Source organism: Homarus americanus, unplaced genomic scaffold (assembly GCF_018991925.1).
Source record: "Homarus americanus isolate GMGI-L3 unplaced genomic scaffold, GMGI_Hamer_2.0 scaffold25450, whole genome shotgun sequence".
Taxonomy (NCBI): domain Eukaryota; kingdom Metazoa; phylum Arthropoda; class Malacostraca; order Decapoda; family Nephropidae; genus Homarus; species Homarus americanus.
In genome coordinates this window covers 106,557-128,661 of record NW_024712728.1, presented here as the reverse complement: position 1 = coordinate 128,661, position 22,105 = coordinate 106,557, and the positions used below count along the sequence as shown (strand labels likewise).

General features: G+C 43.3%; 1 protein-coding gene across 1 annotated transcript in view; it reads left to right on the top strand.

The window, feature by feature from the left end:
• The first annotated feature begins 297 nt into the window (after positions 1-297).
• The window catches only part of LOC121864126 (RNA-binding motif, single-stranded-interacting protein 1-like), a 111,575-nt gene continuing 89,767 nt past the window's right edge, over positions 298-22,105 (top strand). Inside the window, exons 1-2 of the mRNA XM_042363052.1 lie at positions 298-372; positions 755-1,327. Coding sequence (XP_042218986.1) covers positions 298-372; positions 755-1,327 — 648 coding nt within the window. The remainder of the gene's footprint in view (positions 373-754; positions 1,328-22,105) is intronic.

Here is a 22,105-nt window from a genome sequence, read left to right as displayed (position 1 = left end):
CATCTCGCTTAGTAAACTATTCTGAGTTGTAAACAGTTTCTTCACTGAACATGTGGCCGGCGCGCACAATTTGTGCGTGACGGATAACATATGAGGACCCAGCTAGTTACCCTGAGGAACAACAACGTCACGATATGCACACTGGGTGACTGGGTTGTGATGGACCTGTATTTATTATAAGAGAGAGAATGGTTTATATCTCTACTTTACCATCTGTTATACGGTACCTCTTGCCCGCAATATTTATCTCCCACAATTGTAACACTGTATGAGGTGGAGGGGGGGGGGGTGGACATCATGTTCTTCTCAGTGGGTGTGTCTTACGCCCTGTGTCTCACCTTGTCTTGCCATAACTCACGCCGACCAGGTGCAGTGAGTATAGGGCGAGCGGTGCCGTGTGTGTATCGATTTACTGTACAGGTGTGAGTGTGTCGGGAGTTTATCTGAGGAGCACCAGGACTCACAGTGTTTATGATTAATATGTGTACTGTACGGTACTCTCCGTGACGTCCCCCACCCCCCCTCCCCCCCAGAGCTGCTGCCGTGTTATTATGGTCAGAGGTCAAGGTCGCAGCCGTGGAAGAGGCGCCACCCGACGCCTCCCCCGAGTGCCGTCTAGTTAATACGTCGAGGCAAGTTTGTAGCATGGTTTGTCTGTTTGTTGCAGGCAAGTTAGGGGTTTGTGTTTGTGTGAAGCAAGTGATGGGTTGTTAGTATGAGGGAAGTAACGGGTTTGTTTGTTTGTTTATTACAGCCGAGTAACGGTCCGCGGCCTGGGTACTCTCAGGGTCATGCTGGGGGCGGCCCACCTGGTAAGGGAGGGCGGCCCCCCTCCAACCCCGGCCCGGGTCCTGCTGCTGTCCAGTACAGACACGTCCCCCACGCCCCCCACGCCCCCCACGCACCCCACCCAGCACCGCCACAGCAACAGCCACCACAGCAGGGGCCCCCACAGCAGGGCCCCGGGCCTCACCACCAGCAGCAGACCTCACAGCAGCAGGGACCACAGCAGCAGGGACCACAGCAGCAGCAACAACAGCAGCAGGCGGGCGCTCCACAGTGGGTAGGGCCCAGCCCGCAGCAGAAGGCGCAACAGCAACAGCAGCAGCAGCAGCAGCAGCAACAGCAGCAGCAGCAGCAGCAGCAGCAGCAGCAGCAGCAATCAAGCGGCTCACAGCAACAGCAGGGGCCTCAGCAGAGTGGGGGCGGCGGGGTGGGTGGTGGTGGGCCACAGTACGGAGGGGTGAGGTACCCTGGGCCACACTCAGGACAGCCTCCCGTGGCCACCCAGCAACCCTCCTACCCTCTACCATCCTCCTACCACCAGGTATGTTACTAGTGCCAGGCCCTCCTAGTGTGGCCAGGTCCCCCGAGTGTGGCAACCTTGCCTTAGTGCGATCAGGTCCTCCTAGTGTGGACACCGTGCGTTAGTGTGGCCTTGTATCCTTGTTTGGCCACCCTCCCAAAGTGTGGACAGGCTTCTCCTAGTGTGGCCAGGTCTGTTTGTGCAGTTAGGCCTCAATGTAGCCAAGGTTCCCTTAATGTTGCCAGGTCCTCTGGTGTAGCCAGGCTCCCCCTAGCCTAGAGGGACCAGGAAGCCCTGAGAGTGACGAGGCTTCTCTTAGAAAGGCCGGGCCTACCCTTTTATAGCCACAGCTGCCACCGGTTGGCTCTAGTGTGTTGATTGCCCCGTGTATGGCCAGGTTGTTCCTAGTGTGGCCTGGCTGTTGTTAGTGTGGCCTGGCTGTCCTTAGTGTGGCCAGATCGCGCGTAGTTTTGCTGAATTCTCTCTAATCTTGCTAGGATGCCTCAGGTTCCTTTTGCTCGCTATGGCCACCCCCCATAGATTGGCCAGGCTTCCCAATTATAGCCAGGTTTTAACCCTCGCCTCACTTGGCCAGGATCGCCCTTAGTGTGGCCAGGCTCCCCGTAGTATTGCCGAGGTATGGCCAGTTTCCCCAATAATATGACCATGTGGCCAGGCTCCCCTATACTGTGGCAAAGTTGTGGCCAGATTCACCCCATAGTGTAGCTAAGGTGTGACCAGACCCCCATAATGTGGCTAAGGTGTGGCCAGACTCCCCATAGTGTGGCCAGTTTCCCCTCAGTGTGAATAAAGTGTGGTCAGGCTTCCCTCATAATGTGGCTAAGATGTGGCCAGGCTCCCCTATAGTGTGGCTAACGTGTGATCAGGCTCCCCCATACTGTGGCTAAGGTGTGGCCAGGCTCCCCATAGTGTGGCTAAGGTGTGGGCTAGGCTCCCCCATAGTGTGGCTAAGGTGTGGGCTAGGCTCCCCCATAGTGTGGTTAAGGTGTGGTCAGGCTCCCTCATAGTGTGGTTAAGATGTAGCCAGGCTCCCTCATGGTGTGGCCAGGCTCCCCATGATGTGGCCAGGTCCACCTATAGTGTGATTAAGGTGTGGCCAAGGTTTGACCAAGTGACCCCCCATGATGTGGCCAAGGTTTGACCAGGTGACCCCCCATAGTGTGGCTAAGGTGTGGCCAGGCTCCCTCATGATGTGGCCGGATAGTCAATCGTCACTCCTCTGTCGGGTCAGAACTCACGGTTCATCCTAACGAGATCGTGGTGCATTATACCTCCATCTTGTCAACTTTTAATACATTACGTTATCTTATACATTACGTTATCTCCTATACATTACGTTATCTCTTATACATTACGTTATCTCTTATACATTACGTTATCTCTTATACATTACGTTATCATTTATACATTACGTTATCTTATACATTGTTATCTTATACATTACGTTATCTCTTATGCATTACGTTATCTCTTATACATTACGTTATCTCTTATACATTACGTTATCTCTTATACATTACGCTATCTTATACATTACGTTATCTCTTATACATTACGTTGTCTCTTATACATTACGTTATCTCTTATACATTACGTTATCTCTTATACATTACGTTATCTCTTATACATTACGTTATCTTATACATTACGTTATCTCTAATACATTACGTTATCTTATACATTACGTTATCTTATACATTACGTTACCTGTTATACATTACGTTATCTCCTCTACATTACGTTTTCTTATACATTACGTTATCTTATACATTACGTTATCTCCTCTACATTACGTTATCTTATACATTACGTTATCTCTTATACATTACGATATCTTATACATTACGTTATCCCTTATACATTACGTTATCCCTTATACATTACGTTATCTCTTATACATTACGTTATCTCTTATACATTACGTTATCATTTATACATTACGTTATCATTTATACATTACGTTATCTTATACATTGTTATCTTATACATTACGTTATCTCTTATACATTACGTTATCTCTTATACATTACCTTATCCTATACATTACGTTATCTCTTATACATTACGTTATCTTATACATTACGTTATCTTATACATTACGTTACCTGTTATACATTACGTTATCTCCTCTACATTACGTTTTCTTATACATTACGTTATCTTATACATTACGTTATCTCTTATACATTACGTTATCTTATACATTACGTTATCCCTTATACATTACGCTATCTTATACATTACGTTATCTCTTATACATTACGCTATCTTATACATTACGTTATCTCTTATACATTACGTTGTCTCTTATACATTACGTTATCGTTATCTCTTATACATTACGTTATCTCTTATACATTACGTTATCTCTTATACATTACGTTATCGTTATCTCTTATACATTACGTTACGTTACCTGTTATACATTACGTTATCTCTTATACATTACGTTATCTCCTCTACATTACGTTTTCTTATACATTACGTTATTCTTATACATTACGTTATCTCCTCTACATTACGTTATCTTATACATTACGTTATCTCTTATACATTACGTTATCTTATACATTACGTTATCCCTTATACATTACGTTATCCCTTATACATTACGTTATCTTATACATTACGTTATCTCTTATACATTACGTTACGCTCTTATACATTACGTTATCTTATACATTACGTTATCTCTTATACATTACGTTATCTTATACTTTACGTTATCTCTTATACATTACGTTATCTCTTATACATTACGTTAAATCTTATACATTACGTTATCTTATACATTACGTTATCTCCTTACATTACGTTATCTTATACATTACGTTATCTCTTATACATTACGTTATCTTATACATTACGTTATCTTATACATTACGTTATCTTATACATTACGTTATCTCTTATACATTACGTTATCTCTTATACATTACGTTATCATTTATACATTACGTTATCTTATACATTGTTATCTTATACATTACGTTATTTCTTATACATTACGTTATCTCCTTTACATTACGTTGTCTTATAAATTACGTTATCTCTTATACATTACGTTATCTCTTATACATTACGTTATCTTATACATTACGTTATCTCTTATACATTACGTTATCTCTTATACATTACGTTATCTCTTATACATTACGTTATCTCTTATACATTACGTTATTTCTTATACATTACGTTATCTCCTCTACACATGCATCTTATATATTACGTTATCTTATACATATGTTATCTCTTATACATTATGTTCTCATATACATTTATCCTTATACATAGTTATCTTATACAATTTATCTCTTATACAGTTACCTTTTACTTTATAATTATCTTATTCTACATTACGTTATCCTTACACATGTTATCTCTTATAAATTACGTTATCTTATACACATGTTATCTTATACATTACGTTATCTCTTAACACATTTATCTTATACACATGTATCTTATATACATTACGTTATCTCTAACACATTTATCTCTTATACACATGTTATCTCTATACATACTGTTATCTCTTATACATATGTTATCTCTAACATTACGTTATCTCTTTACATTACGTTATCTTTATACATTACGTTATCTTATACATTACGTTATCTCTACATTACGTTATCTTATACATTACGTTATCTCTTCTAATCTTATTTTACGTTATCTTATACATTACTTATCTCTTAACATTACGTTATCTTATACTACGTTATCTTCCATTACGTTATCTCTTAACATTACGTTATCTCTTATACATTACGTTATCTTATACATTACGTTATCTCTTATACATTACGTTATCTCTTATACATTACGTTATCTCTTAACATTACGTTATCTCTTATACATTACGTTATCTTATACATTACATTTATCTTATACATTACGTTATCTCCTCTACATTACGTTATCTTATACATTACGTTATCTTATACATTACGTTATCTCTTATACATTATGTTATCTCTTATACATTACGTTATCTCCTCTACATTAGGTTATCTTATACATTAATTTGTCTTATAAATTACGTTATCTCTTATACATTACGTTATCTCTTATACATTACGTTATCTCTTATACATTACGTTATCTCTTATACATTACGTTATCTCTTATACATTACGTTATCTCTTATACATTACATTTATCTCTTATACATTATCTCTTATACATTACGTTATCTCTTATTCATTACGTTATCTCTTATACATTACGTTATTTCTTATACATTACGTTATCTCTTATACTTTACGTTATCTCTATACATTACGTTATCTTATACATTACGTTATCTCTATACATTACGTTATCTCCTATACATTGCGTTATCTCTTATACATTACGTTATCTCTTATACATTACGTTATCTCCTCTACATTACGTTATCTCTTTATACATTACGTTATCTTCTATACATTACGTTATCTTATACATTACGTTATCTCTTATACATTACGTTATCTCTTATTCATTACGTTATCTCTTATACATTACGTTATCTCTTATACATTACGTTATCTCTTATACTTTCGTTATCTCTATACATTACGTTATCTTATACATTACGTTATCTCCTATATTACGTTATCTCCTATACATTACGTTATCTCTTATACATTACGTTATCTCTTATACATTACGTTATCTCCTCTACATTACGTTATCTCTTATACATTACGTTATCTTCTATACATTACGTTATCTTATACATTACGTTATCTCTTGTACATTACGTTATCTCCTATACATTACGTTATCTTATACATTACGTTATCTCCTATACATTACGTTATCTCTTATACATTACGTTATCTCTTATACATTACGTTATCTCTTATACATTACGTTATCTCTTATACATTACGTTATCTCTTATACATTACGTTATCTCTTATACATTACGTTATCTCTATACATTACGTATCTCTTATACATTACGTTATCTCTTATAAATTACGTTATCTCTTATACATTACGTTATCTCTTATACATTACGTTATCTCTTATACATTACGTTATCTCTTATACATTACGTTATCTTATACATTACGTTATCTCTTATACATTACGTTATCTCTTATACATTACGTTATCTTATACATTACGTTATCTTATACATTACGTTATCTTATACATTACATTTCTCTTATACATTACGTTATCTTATACATTACGTTATCTCTTATACATTACGTTATCTCCTATGCATTACTTTATCTCTTATACATTACGTTATCTTATACATTACGTTATCTCTTATACATTACGTTATCTTATACATTACGTTATCTCTTATACATTACGTTATCTCCTATGCATTACTTTATCATACATTAGGTATCTCTTATACATTACGTTATCTCCTATACATTACATTGTCTTACCATTACATTGCTCTTATACATTACGTTATCTTATACATTACATTTTCTCTTATACATTACATTATCTTATACAACCGTTATCTCTTATATACATTACATTGTCTCTATACATTACTTTACTCTCTTATACATTACGTTATCTTACACTTACGTTGTCTCTTATACATTACGTTATATTTATACATTACATTATCTCTTATACATTACATTATCTCCCTATGCATTACTTTATCTCTTATACATTACATTCTCCCTATACATTAGGTATCTCTATACATTACGTTATCTATACATTACATTTATCTCCCTATACATTAAATTTATCTATACATTACGTTATCTCTTATACATACGTTATCCCCTATACATTACGTTATCCTATACATTACGTTATCTCTTATACATTACGTTATCTCTTATACATTACATTATCTCCTATACATTACATTTATCTATACATTACGTTGCTCTATACATTACGTTATCCTCTATACATTACGTTATCTACATTACGTTATCTCTATACATTACGTTATCTCCCTATACATTACATTATCTCTTAGCCGTACATTATCTCTTAACCATTACGTTATCTCATACGTACGTTATCTCTTATACATTACATTATCCCTATACATTACATTATCTATACATTACGTTGTCTCCTATACGTGCATTATCTCTTATACATTACATTATCTTATACATTACGTTATCTCTTATACGTACATTATCTATACATTACGTTATCTCTTATACATTACATTTATCTCTTATACATTAGGTATCTTATACGTTACGTTATCCCTATACATTACGTTATCTCTTATACATTGCGTTGTCTCTTATACATTACGTTATCTATACATTACGTTATCTCTTATACATTACATTTGTCTATCCATTACGTTATCCCCTCTCCATTACATTATCTCTCTTATACATTACGTTATCCCTATACATTACATTATCTATACATTACATTATCTCTACCATTACGTTATCTCCTATACATTACATTATCTCTTAGCCATTACGTTATCTCTAACCATTACGTTATCTCTTATACGTACGTTATCTCTTATACATTACGTTATCCCCTATACATTACATTTATCTATACATTACGTTGTCTCCTATACATTACGTTATCTCTTATACATTACGTTGTCTTATACATTACGTTATCTCTTGTATTACGTTATCCCTATATTCGTTATCTATACGTTACGTTATATCTCTTATGCATTACGTTATCTCTTATGCATTACGTTATCTATGCATTGCGTTGTCTACTTGCGTTGTCTCTTCCCTTACATTACGTTATCTCTTGCCATTACGTTATCTCTCTTTCCTTACATTACGTTATCTCTTATACATTACGTTATCTCTTATATTACGTTATCCCCTGCCATTACGTTATCTCTTATACATTACGTTATCTCTTATACATTGTTATCTTATACATTACGTTATCTCTTATACATTTACATTATCTATACATTACATTGTCCCTATACATTACGTTATCTCTTACATTACGTTATCTCTTATACATTACGTTATCTTATACATTACGTTATCTCTTATGCATTACATATCTTATACATTACGTTATCTCTTATACATTACGTTATCTTATACATTACGTTATCTATACGTACGTTATCTCTCTTATACATTACGTTATCTCCTATGCATTACTTTTATCTCTATACATTGCGTTGTCTATGCACTTCGTTATCTCTATACATTACGTTATCTCTATACATTACACGTTATCCCTATATACATTACGTTATCTCTTATACATTACGTTATCTTATACATTACATTTATCTCTATACATTTACGTTATCTCTTATACATTACGTTATCTCTCTTATACATTACATTATCTCTATACATTACGTTATCTCCTATACATTACATTATCTACATTACGTTATCTCTTATACATTACGTTATCTTCTCCACTTTACATTATCTACATTACGTTGTCTCTTATACATTACGTTATCTCTTATACATTACGTTATCTTATACGTTATCTCTTATACATTACGTTATCTTATACATTACCGTTATCTCTTATACATTACGTTATCTTATACATTACGTTATCTCTTATACATTACGTTATCTTCCATTACGTTATCTATGCATTACGTTATCTCTTATACATTACGTTATCTCCCTATGCATTACTTTATCTCTACTCATTACGTTATCTACATTGCATTGCTCTCTCCTACTTACATTACGTTATCTCTCTCCATTACATTATCCCTGCCATTACGTTATCTCTTATACATTGCGTTATCTTATACATTACATTATCTCCCTGCCATTACGTTATCTCTGCCATTACGTTGTCTCCTATACATTGCGTTATCTTATACGTGCGTTATCTCCTATACATTGCGTTATCTCCTATACATTGCGTTATATCTGATGCATTACGTTACGGCCTACCACCAGCGCGGACGGGTACTTTTCTGCCCGTCTGTTTTGGTTTCTGTCTCCGCCCGTCTGAGTACGTATGATGACTTGACCACCTTGAGTATGATGACTTGACCACCTTGAGTATGATGACTTGACCACCTTGAGTATGATGACTTGACCACCTTGGGTATGATGACTTGACCACCTTGAGTATGATGACTTGACCACCTTGAGTATGATGACTTGACCATCTTGAGTATGATGACTTGACCACCTTGAGTATGATGACTTGACCACCTTGAGTATGATGACTTGACCACCTTGGGTATGATGACTTGACCACCTTGAGTATGATGACTTGACCACCTTGAGTATGATGACTTAACCATCTTGAGTATGATGACTTGACCACCTTGAGTATGATGACTTGATCACCTTGAGTATGATGACTTATCCTCCTTGAGTATGATGACTTAATTCTCCTGATTACGCTGATTATCTCTTTGAGTGCATGGACTTAATCTCCTGAGTACCAATACTTATCCCCTTGAGTACAATGATTTTGAACTCTTTATTTGTGATGAATTTAATCACTGGAGTACGATGATTTAACCCCTTGAGTACGATTGATTTAACCCCTCGAGTACACTATCGTTTTATTGCAGGGAAAGGGTCACCTTACTCAGTGGGTGGGTCAGAATTTTTTGTTCTCGAGGGACTAAATTGTCGTAATCAGGCTTTTTGTAGACTGAAACAAACTACTGCACAAAGACTACAGTTACCTCTAACACTACAGCAGCTGCCCTATTGCTTCCCTCAGACTATGTAAAGTGTGTGTGTGTGGGGAACAGGCTAGATCGTGTACTTACATTGGGGGTGTGTGTTTCGTGGAGGTTTGGAACTGGTTTAGGTTTAGTTTGAGTCGTTGTTGGGGCGGGGTATGTTTGTCAGGTCGTGTGTGTGTGTGTTTGGTCTGAACTCTAACCCTCGAACCCCAAACCCCTGAACCCCCAAACCCCGAACCCCAAACCCTTTAACCCCAAACCCCTGAACCCCAGACCCCCGGACGACCCCCAAACCCTTAACCCCAAACCCCTGAACCCCAAACCCCTGAACCCCCGGACCCCAAACCCCTGACCCCAAACCCCTGAGCCTCTTGACTCATAAAACCTGAATTGCCTGTTACTTATCTCTGTTATTAACACCATTATTAACATCTACCTAGAAATTAACTTGGATATAACTGTCTTGTGAGTTATGGGAGACATGTATATATAGAGGGGAAGGGAGGAGGTGGTTAAGAGGAAATAAACAAAGGAAATTCTATCATTAGGAAATGCCACGAGTCAGGTGTGGAAATACTACCCTGAGTCATACTGTATAATACTGTATACCTGTTGGCGTTGTTCACACTCACACCTTCCATCTCTCATTCACTCACTCACTCACTCGCTCACTCACACCTTCCATCTCTCATTCACTCACTCACTTGGTCGGTCACTCACTCACTCGGTCCCTCCCTCACTCACTCACTGCTTCTCTCGCTCGGTCCCTCACCCACTCACTCCCTCACCCACTCACTCCTTCCCTCACTCACTCGCTCCCTCATTCACTCACTCCATTCACTCACTCACTCCATTCACTCACTCACTCCATTCACTCTCACTCCCTCCATCACTCCTTCCCTCACTCACTCCTTCCCTCACTCCTCTCTCTCACTCTCCTCACTCCTTCCTTCCCTCACTCACTCACTCCTCACACTCACTCACTCCTCCGTCTCCCGACCTCGGCTAGTGGGGTTCATCAGCGCTTGAGGATGTTTTGTTTCCAGCGCTTGAGGGATGTTTCGTGTTTTGTTTTCCAGCGGGGATGTGTTTCTGTTCTCGTGTTTTGTTTTCCAGCGCTTGAGGATGTGTTTCTTGTTCTCGTGTTTTGTTTCCAGCGCTTGAGGATGTGTTTCGTGTTCTCGTGTATTGTTTCCAGCGCTTGAGGATGTGTTTCTTGTTTCGTGTTTTGTTTTCCAGCGCTTGAGGGATGTGTTTCTTGTTCTCGTGTTTTGTTTTCCAGCGCTTGAGGGATGTGTTTCTTGTTCTCGTGTTTTGTTTTCCAGCGCTTGAGGGATGTGTTTCGTGTTCTCGTGTTTTGTTTTCCAGCGCTTGAGGGATGTGTTTCGTGTTCTCGTGTTTTGTTTTCCAGCGCTTGAGGGATGTGTTTCGTGGCTCGTCTTATGGCCAACTCAAGGAAGACCTCGGGACCTGCAGGACGGGTATATTGTACACTGGAGTATTTATTGATTTTTTTGACGGTTTACAATATACAGTATTATTATTGTTGTTTTTATTAGTTTATTTTTTATTTTTATAATTATTATCATTATTTATATATTTATATTTTATTACTTATTGTTACACTGGAAAATACACTAATAATACAGCAGCATACAGCGAGACGATACAGTAATATTAGGCAGTAAATACTGTAACTTGAGAGGTGGCATAACGAAATGGATGGAGGAACCACTTGGCTGCCTCAAGGCCGTGATGCTAATGAAGGCTTCCAGGTATGGGGGAGTGAGGCGAGGGTCGTGTGTTGAATCTTAGTGGAGGGTCGCTGCGACCAGGTGTGTGGAGGGGGTCAGAGATGTGTGTGTGTGTAAGGGGGGCGGGTGTGTTTGTGTGGGGAGGTAAGTGTGCGTGTGTGTGAGGGGGGAGACAGGTGTGGTTGGACCATCTCTTAACCAGACAAGTCAAATCGAGGATGTGCCCCATAAGGCCTGACAGCCTGTTAGAGTGTGGACACAGCGCACTAAAGACTATAAGCGTTTGTGTGGCTGTCATTACACTAGTGCCGGTCACGTCTTCATTCATGAAGTTAGATACTTATTCTGCAGCTGGGCCGACTTAAAAGTATCCCCCCCCCTCCCCCTCCCCCCCGCCGCCGAACACAAACCATCAAACGCTGAATTCGAGTCGAGAGCTATGTCCAATCAGCCGCCGGACCCCGGGATTATGTAATTGTGGTATAATAGACAGTTTGTGGTTTTAGTTGAAATAGTAATAGACGTTAATTTAGTAAGGCAGGTACAGTCACCCAAAAAAGTCCTGTCGCGAACCATGAACCCCGAGATTCAGACTCGTGAACCCGAAGCAGTAGACACTGATACATTATTCTGTCCATAAATGCTTCGGATTCAAGTCTGAATCTCGAGGTTCATGGTTCGCGACAGGACTTTTTTGGGTGACTGTACATAAGGATGCTGCACACCGTGTTGTTACCCTCGTGTAGTGTAGTAGTGTTATCATTTACACTACATGATGTAAACTATCTTTTTCCTGCCTATAAGCGCACTATAGCGAGCAACCATTGAAATACAGGGCCGTTACAGTAAAACTGGGTCCCGTACACATGGCGGCCCATCACGGGAAGTCTGGCTACAGTCCACAGAATAATGGTCATCAGCAAGACACGGGAGGCAGTGTGGCCGGCACTGCACTCGACGACCTTCACTTCCGCATCCAAAGTCAGGTGCCCATTTACAGCTAGGTCGACCGGGGGTACCTGGGGCGTGAACCAGTATTCCTCATGCCGGTAGGCGAGTACTGTATCCTGTCACGGCTGCTCTGGGTAAATAACTCCAACGATTTTTATTGTTCAGTCACTTTTCTAGTGTATAAGGTGAAAAATATTATTCGTCAAAATATAGCGCGGGAACTCCACCAAAATACCGCAATGTGTAATAGCTGAAATACTTTTAGCTGTGGTGGTAATATAATAGTGATACCTGAGCAAAACACCAAGTAAAAGTAGCAGTTGGAGGAAGTGGAAGAGCCCCGTGTTGGCTCCTGTCTTCTGCCTCAGGATATTTTTTTTCTCGACAGCAGGAGCACATGACCTCTGGGTGCTGGTGGAGGTCGTGGGGAGGCAGAGCAGGGAGCGGTGTGGTGGTGGTAGGAGTGTTGCGGTAGTGTGTTGTTAGTGGTGATAGTATAGTGGTTGTGGTGGTGGTAGGAGTGTTGTGGTAGTGTGTTGTTAGTGGTGATAGTATAGTGGTAGTGGTGGATGTTGAGTCACACACACACACACGTAAGTCACTGTATACTTACATTATCATTCTTTTAAGCACTATCATTGAGAGGTGAGTGATTTAACCCCCAATACAGACGATAACTCATGACTGGCTGTACTGTACCCGTCGTGTGTGAGCGCCGGCCAGGAGGCTACTGTGTTCACCCACCGGAGAGCTGCAGGCGGTCATGGTTACTGGTGGGTTGAGTCAGCAGTGTGTGTGTGTGTTGTCAGGGGAGGGAATAGATCGCCCATTGGCTGAGTGTAATGCTGGTAGGGGTATGACGTCAGTTGGGCCACCTTAATTTTGTCGCCCATTGGCTGAGTGTAATGCTGGTAGGGGTATGACGTCAGTTGGGCCACCTTAATTTTGTCGCCCATTGGCTGAGTGTAATGCTGGTAGGGGTATGACGTCAGTTGGGCCACCTTAATTTTGTCGTCCATTGGCTGAGTGTAATGCTGGTAGGGGTATGACGTCAGTTGGGCCACCTTAATTTTGTCGTCCATTGGCTGAGTGTAATGCTGGTAGGGGTATGACGTCAGTTGGGCCACCTTAATTTTGTCGCCCATTGGCTGAGTGTAATGCTGGTAGGGGTATGACGTCAGTTGGGCCACCTTAATTTTGTCGTCCATTGGCTGAGTGTAATGCTGGTAGGGGTATGACGTCAGTTGGGCCACCTTAATTTTGTCGTCCATTGGCTGAGTGTAATGCTGGTAGGGGTATGACGTCAGTTGGGCCACCTTAATTTTTGTCGCCCATTGACTTGGTAGCAATGCTGGTAGGGTATGACGTCGGTTAGGCCACCTGTCGTCCATTGTTTCCAAATTAGCAATGCTGGTAGGGTATGACGTCAGTTGGGCCACCTTAATTTTGTCGCCCATTGGCTGAGTGTAATGCTGGTAGGGGTATGACGTCAGTTGGGCCACCTTAATTTTGTCGCCCATTGGCTGAGTGTAATGCTGGTAGGGGTATGACGTCAGTTGGGCCACCTTAGTGTTGCTGTCTTAGGAGGGATAACATGGGTAAGAAATAAGTAACTTAACATCCTAGCGAACAAAAACTATCAAGTAGCGGACGTAAGTGTGGGTGGTGGGGGGGTGGGGGTAAGTAATAGATCTTTGGAAGTCTTTAGGGGGACTTTCACGTATTCGCCCCTGGAAGAGAAACTTGTGTTGGTGGAAGTTAGACTTTACTTAATAACTTGAATCGTTTTAAGTTGTTTCATGTTTGTTTGTTTGTGTGTGTGTGGGCTGTTGAGGTAACCAGTAGAGGGGCGACACGTGATTGGTGGGTGGTGTTGTCATTAGAAGGTAAATATGTAGGCTGAGTGACCGGGGTGCCTGAGGTAGGATGCCATCATGTTGCCATAGGACTGATGATACACACACCGAGGGTTGTGTTGCCAGAGGAAGGATGTGTTGGTGACGCTGACAAAAGAAGGATAATTGAAGGATTGTTATTTACGGTTGTTATTAAAGGAAGGATAACAAAGATGGCGTTCAAGGGCGAGAGGGATGATGACAATTATGATATGAGAGGGATGATATTACCAAATGGAGATAAGTGATACCTCCTTATGTTAGAGCACACTAACCTAGGGAGGAGGTGTTGCCAGACCAAGGATGATCCCTGTGACAAACACGTACTGTACTCTGTTTTAAGGTGAAGTTACCACAGGAAAAATGACAGGCGGGTGAGGCTGGTAAGTTGTGTGGTTTGTGTTACAGGGAGACTGACACTGTGATCGTATATGATGAGGTGTGGGTACTGTGGTAAGTGGGGTTGGGAACTCCAGAGGAAGGGCACAACGTGTAGGGAGGTGGGGTGAGGTGCGGCTGAAGGGAGAACAAGACTAACATTGAGTGATGAAACGGGAGAGAGGAAGTGTCATGTGTGAGTGAGTGTCTCAGAGAGGGACCAAGTCTTTAAACCCTTCACTACGGGGGCGCCACTTTTAATATTTTATTTGTCTAACGCCAGATGATTTGATTTAGCTTTGGGGCGACCCCGTGCACATAGACTATCCCTACTAAGAGCGGGCAACAACGACTGGGGGTGAAGTCTTAGAGGGCGAGGGGGGACTCAGAGACATACACAGGAAGCTGGAAAGACGGGGAGGGGGCAGGACAACTGAGGGAGGGAAGGATGACGAGTCGTGTTGTTGGTGATACAGTCAGTGCTAGCGGGGTGAGGCAGCGGCTGAGAGAAACCCTTTACTGAGGTAATTAACATGTTCTTCCCTCTACTGGATGGGTGAGACGATGCTTTTACCGCCTAGCCCTACACAGTACAGCACCGATCAAATGAATATTCACCCCAGCTTATTTCACCTGAAGACTAATCAACCTAAGAGGGTTAGGTTAATATGGTTAATCTCCAGGTGTTATAAGCTGGGGAGAATCTCCTTCCCGTCCATCAAGGTAAAAGTAACAGTCGTCGAGAGCTTTGATGTTGTCAGCAGTAGGTAAAAAAAAAAAAAAACCTCAGATTAGTGGAAGTTGTGTGTGTGTGTGTGTGTGTGTTGTTATCACAGCCTTAACACCCAGGGCCAGGACACAGCTGCCTCAAGAACAGCTGTTAATGGGTGATAACTGGCGACCTGATAATTGATGAGTTTTACCTGAAGTGTGATAATTTGTGGGTGGGTGTTACCTGAAGTGTGATCATATGTGGGTGGGTGTTACCTGAATTGTGATCATATGTGGGTGGGTGTTACCTGAAGTGTGATAATTTGAGTGTTACCTGAAGTGTGATAATTTGTGGGTGGGTGTTCCTGAAGTGTGATAATTTGTGGGTGGGTGTTGCAGTGTGATAATTTGTGGGTGGGTGTTACCTGAAGTGTGATAATTTGTGGGTGGGTGTTACCTGAAGTGTGATCATATGTGGGTGGGTGTTGCCTGAAGTGTGATAATTTGTGGGTGGGTGTTACCTGAAGTGTGATAATTTGTGGGTGGGTGTTACCTGAAGTGTGATAATTTGTGGGGTGTTGCCTGAAGTGTGATAATTTGTGGGTGGGTGTTGCCTGAAGTGTGATAATTTGTGGGTGGGTGTTACCTGAGTGTGATAATTTGTGGGTGGGTGTTACAAGTGTGATAATTTGTGGGTGGGTGTTGCCTGAAGTGTGTGATAATTTGTGGGTGGGTGTTGCCTGAAGTGTGATAATTTGTGGGTGGGTGTTGCCTGAAGTGATATTGTGGGTGGGTGTTGCCTGAAGTGTGATAATTTGTGGGTGGGTGTTACCTGAAGTGTGATAATTTGTGGGTGGGTGTTACCTGAAGTGTGATAATTTGTGGGTGGGTGTTACCTGAAGTGTGATAATTTGTGGGTGGGTGTTACCTGAAGTGTGATAATTTGTGGGTGGGTGTTACTTGAAGTGTGATAATTTGTGGGAGGTGTTGCCTGAAGTGTGATAATTTGTGGGTGGGTGTTGCCTGAAGTGTGATAATTTGTGGGTGGGTGTTGCCTGAAGTGTGATAATTTGTGGTGGGTGTTGCCTGAAGTGATAATTTGTGGGTGGGTGTTGCCTGAAGTGTGATAATTTAGTACCTGAAGTGTGATAATTTTGGGTGGGTGTTGCCTGAAGTGTGATAATTTGTGGGTGGGTGTTACCTGAGTGTGATAATTTGTGGGTAGGTGTTACCTGAAGGATAATTTGGTGGGTGTTGCCTGAAGTGTGATAATTTGTGGGTGGGTGTTGCCTGAAGTGTGATAATTTGTGGGTGGGTGTTGCCTGAAGTGATAATTTGTGGGTGGGTGTTGCCTGAAGTGTATAATTTGAGTATTACCTGAAGTGTGATAATTTGTGGGTGGGTGTTGCCTGAAGTGTGATAATTTGTGGGTGGGTGTTGCCTGAAGTGATAATTTGTGGGTGGGTGTTGCCTGAAGTGATAATTTGTGGGTGGGTGTTGCCTGAAGTGTGATAATTTGTGGGTGGGTGTTGCCAGTAGAAGGATAACATGAGAGATCAGTGTTTGATGAAGGATAACATGAGAGATCAGTGTTGCTAGTAGAAGGATAACATGAGATCAGTGTTGCCAGAAGAGGGATAATATGAGAGATCAGTGTTGCCAGTAGAAGGATAACATGAGAGATCAGTGTTGCCAGTAGAAGGATAACATGAGAGATCAGTGTTGCTAGTTGAAGGATAATATGAGATCAGTGTTGCAGTAGAAGGATAACATGAGATCAGTGTTGCCAGTAGAAGGATAACATGAGAGATCAGTGTTGCCAGTAGAAGGATAACATGAGAGATCAGTGTTGCCAGAAGAGGGATAATATGAGAGATCAGTGTTGCCAGAAGAGGATAATATAGGACCAGTGTTGCCAGAAGAGAGAATTTATAGGTGCGGGAAGAGTTGGCAGAAGACGAATTTATTGGTGTGTGTGTGTGTGTGTTAAGAGGAACAACTATGGGTACTGAGGCGTCATCCACGTTGTCAGGCAGAAGTATCCTCGGGGGTTTTGTTGCCAGGGGGTTAATGTGGTGGTGGTGGTAGTGTTGATGGTGCCATGGGATTGGTGGTAGTGCCGGGGATGTTGGTGGTAGTAGTGCCAGGGGATGGTGGTGGTATGAAGTTGCCGGGGAAGGTTGGTGGTGGTGGTGGTGGTAGTAGTGCCAGGGAAGATTGGTGGTAGTAGTGCCAGGGGATGGTGGTGGTAGTGAGTGCCAGGGGATGGTGGTGGTAGTAGTAGTGCCGGGGATGGTGGTGGTAGTAGTGCCGGGGATGGTGGTGGTAGTAGTGCAGGGGATGGTGGTGGTAGTAGTGCAGGGATGGTGGTGGTAGTGCAGGGATGGTGGTGGTAGTAGTGCCAGGGGATGGTGGTGATATGGTGTGGGGATGGTGGTGGTAGTAGTGCCAGGGGATGGTGGTGGTAGTGGTGCCGGGGATGGTGGTGGTAGTAGTGCGGGGATGGTGGTGGTAGTGCCAGGGGATGGTGGTGGTAGTAGTGCCGGGATGGTGGTGGTAGTAGTGCCGGGGATGGTGGTGGTAGTAGTGCCAGGGGATGGTGGTGGTAGTAGTGCCAGGGATGGTAGTGGTGATAGTAGTGCCAGGGGATGGTGGTGATAGTAGTGCCAGGGGATGGTGGTGGTAGTAGTAGTGCCAGGGATGGTGGTGGTAGTAGTGCCAGGGGATGGTGGTGGTAGTAGTGCCAGGGGATGGTGGTGATAGTGAGTGCCGGGGATGGTGGTGATAGTAGTGCCAGGGGGATGGTGGTGGTAGTAGTGCCGGGGATGGTGGTGATAGTAGTGCCAGGGGATGGTGGTGGTAGTAGTGCCGGGGATGGTGGTGATAGTAGTGCCAGGGGATGGTGGTGATAGTAGTGCCGGGGATGGTGGTGGTAGTAGTGCCAGGGGATGGTGGTGGTAGTAGTGCCGGGGATGGTGGTGGTGAGTAGGTGCCAGGGGATGGTGGTAGTAGTGCCAGGGATGGTGGTGATAGTAGTGCCGAGGATGGTGGTGATAGTAGTGCCGGGGATGGTGGTGATAGTAGTGCCGGGGATGGTGGTGATAGTGGTGCCAGGGGATGGTGGTGATAGTAGTGCCGGGGATGGTGGTGGTAGTAGTGCCGGAGATGGTGGTAGTAGTGGCAGGGGATGGTGGTGGTAGTAGCAGGGATGGTGGTGATAGTAGTGCGCAGGGGATGGTGGTGATAGTAGTACCGAGGGATGGTGGTGATAGTGGTGCGGGGATGGTGGTGGTGGTAGTGCCGGGGATGGTGGTGGTAGTAAGTGCCGGGGATGGTGGTGGTGGGGATGGTGGTGATAGTGGTGCCGGGGGATGGTGGTGGTGGTAGTTATGGGGGGATGGTGATGGTGGTAGTGCAGTGCCGGGGATGGTGGTGGTATTAGTGGTGCCAGGGATGGTGGTGGTAGTAGTGCCAGGGGATGGTGGTGGTAGTAGTTGCCGGGATGGTGGTGGTAGTAGTGCCGGGGATGGTGGTGGTAGTAGTGCCGGGATGGTGGTGGTAGTAAGTAGTGCCGGGGATGGTGGTGGTAGTAGTGCCAGGGGATGGTGGTGGTAGTAGTGCCGGGGGATGTGGTGTGTAGTAGTGCCAGGGATGGTGGGTAGTAGTGTCGGGGGATGGTGGTGGTGGTAGTGGTGAGGGGATGGTGGTGGTGGTAGTGTGCCAGGGGATGGTGGTGGTAGTAGTGCCAGGGGATGGTGGGTCGTGAGGATAATATTGAGGCTGGCGTTATTGGCTAAGGGTGATGGTGCAGTGCAGGAGGGGGACGAGGTGTGGTGGACGGAGGGTGCTGGTGGTGAGGAGGACGAGGGGTGAGGGTGGGGGGGATGGTGGATGGTACAAGAATTATATGGTGAAGTGAACATTCATATTGCTGCTGTTTCTTAGGGTGGATAACTACTGAAAAAGAATAACATATTCAGTGGAGGAGAAGAAGCGACTGGGAAGGTGTTGCCGGGTGAGGGGAGGGGAGGGGAAGTGGAATTGTGCCAAATAGAATGAGAGTGATGTAGTAGGTGTGTGTGTGTGTTGCCTGAGGGAGAAGAACTGTCGCAAAGGTGTAGTAGTGAAGAAGTAGTACAACATCCAGGTCAGAATAATACAGTAAGTGACGCGGGAAATGTCGCTGAGGGTAAGTGTGTGTTGCCAGACGACTACAGTACAGTAAGGCGAGGGTGCGGAGATAGATATACTGCGGGTGGAAGATAACTGGTAGGTAGGTAAGAGTAGTGGTGGCGGAGGAGTGATAAGTGAAGGTCCTACAATCAGAGGAAGGACGTCACGAATGCAAGAATAACAAGTGTTGCCCGAGGAAGGATAGCTGGAGAGTGAAGGATGTGTTGCCAGGGGCGTGATAACACTCCAGGTGAACATGGAGGGACTCAAGGCGGGGAGGAAATGAAAGCCGGGGTTGTGTCGGGTCTGGCTGGTGGCCGGCGAGTTGGTGGTGGTGTGGTGTGCGAGGTGTGGTGACTGGCTGACGGTCAGTCGACCTTGGCGGTGATATTTTTTCCATGTTCTGTCACCCGTTGTCATACCGGGTGCCATGCCTGTCATCATCCTTATCGCTATCAGCTGCAGCTACACACTATCTGGCGCAGATTGGAAGAGATTGCGTGTTATCGACGTTAGTGAGGAAGGCAGATGGCGCGCAGGTTGCTGCCGCCGCAGCCAGTCAGCTGATTCTGACGTTTCCCGGGAGAGTGTGACGTAGGCATCAGCTGTTTGTTCAGCCCGGATAACCGCATACTCCCAAACATCTCCTTTGTATTGATTTTTATTTTGCCGTTTGTGTAAACGTTGCGTATGACGGGACACATTGAGTGGATGCTATTTTGTGGAGGAAGTTGGGTTGGTTTTGGTATTTTTTGACAATTTTATGTATTGCCAGGTGTTTGTAGTGTGTTGGAACACAGCCGGGCAGCTCCGCTCACCCTGAATACCTCACGTGTGTGTGTGTGTGTGTGTGTCAAGGGAATGTATGTTATATAATGTCTTATTTTAGTTGTATAACCTATATGGGTCCAGTGTTACCAACCTCACCATGACCAGTGTTACCAACCTCACCATGACCAGTGTCACCAACCTCACCACTACTATGACCAGTGTTACCAACCTCACCACTACTATGACCAGTGTTACCAACCTCACCATGACCAGTGTTCACCAACCTCACCACTACTATGACCAGTGTTACCAACCTCACCATGACCAGTGTATGACCAGTGTTACCAACCTCACCATGACCAGTGTCACCAACTCACCACTACTATGACCAGTGTTACCAACCTCACCATGACCAGTGTTACCAACCTCACCACTACTATGACCAGTGTTGACCAACCAACCTCACCATGACCAGTGTTACCAACTCACCACTACTATGACCAGTGTTACCAACCTCACCATGACCAGTGTTACCAACCTCACCCACTACTATGACCAGTGTTACCAACCTCACCATGACCAGTGTTAACCTCACCACTACTATGACCAGTGTTACCAACCTCACCACTACTATGACCAGTGTTACCAACCTCACCACTACACCAGTGTGACCAGTGACCAGTGTCACCAACCTCACTGTGACCAGTGTTACCAACCTCACTACTACTATGACCAGTGTTACCAACCTCACTACTACTATGACCAGTGTACCAACCTCACTACTACTATGACCAGTGTTACCAACCTCACTACTACTATGACCAGTGTAACCTCAACTACTACTATGACCAGTGTTACCAACCCTCACTGTGACCAGTGTACCCAACCTCACTACTACTATGACCAGTGTTACCAACCCCACTGTGACCAGTGTTACCAACCTCACTACTACTAGACCAGTGTTACCAACCTCACTGTGAACCAACCTCACCACTACTATGACCAGTGTTACAACCTCACCATTACCAGTGTTACCAACCTCACCATGACCAGTGTTACCAACCTCACACTACTATGACCAGTGTTACCAACACTACTACCCAGTGTTACCAACCTCACTACTACTATGACCAGTGTTACCAACCACCAGTGTTACCAACCTCACTGTGACCAGTACCTGACCAGTGTTACAACCTCACTGTGACCAGTGTTACCAACCCCACTGTGACCAGTGTTACCAACCTCACTGTGACCAGTGTTACCAACCTCACTGTGACCAGTGTTACCAACCTCACCACTACTATGACCGGTGTTACCAACCTCACCATTACCAGTGTTACAACCTCACCATGACCAGTGTTACCAACCTCACCACTACTATGACCAGTGTTACCAACCTCACTGTGACCAGTGTCACCAACCGCACTATGACCAGTGTCACCAACCTCACTGTGACCAGTGTTACCAACCTCACTACTACTATGACCAGTGTTACCAACCTCACTACTACTAT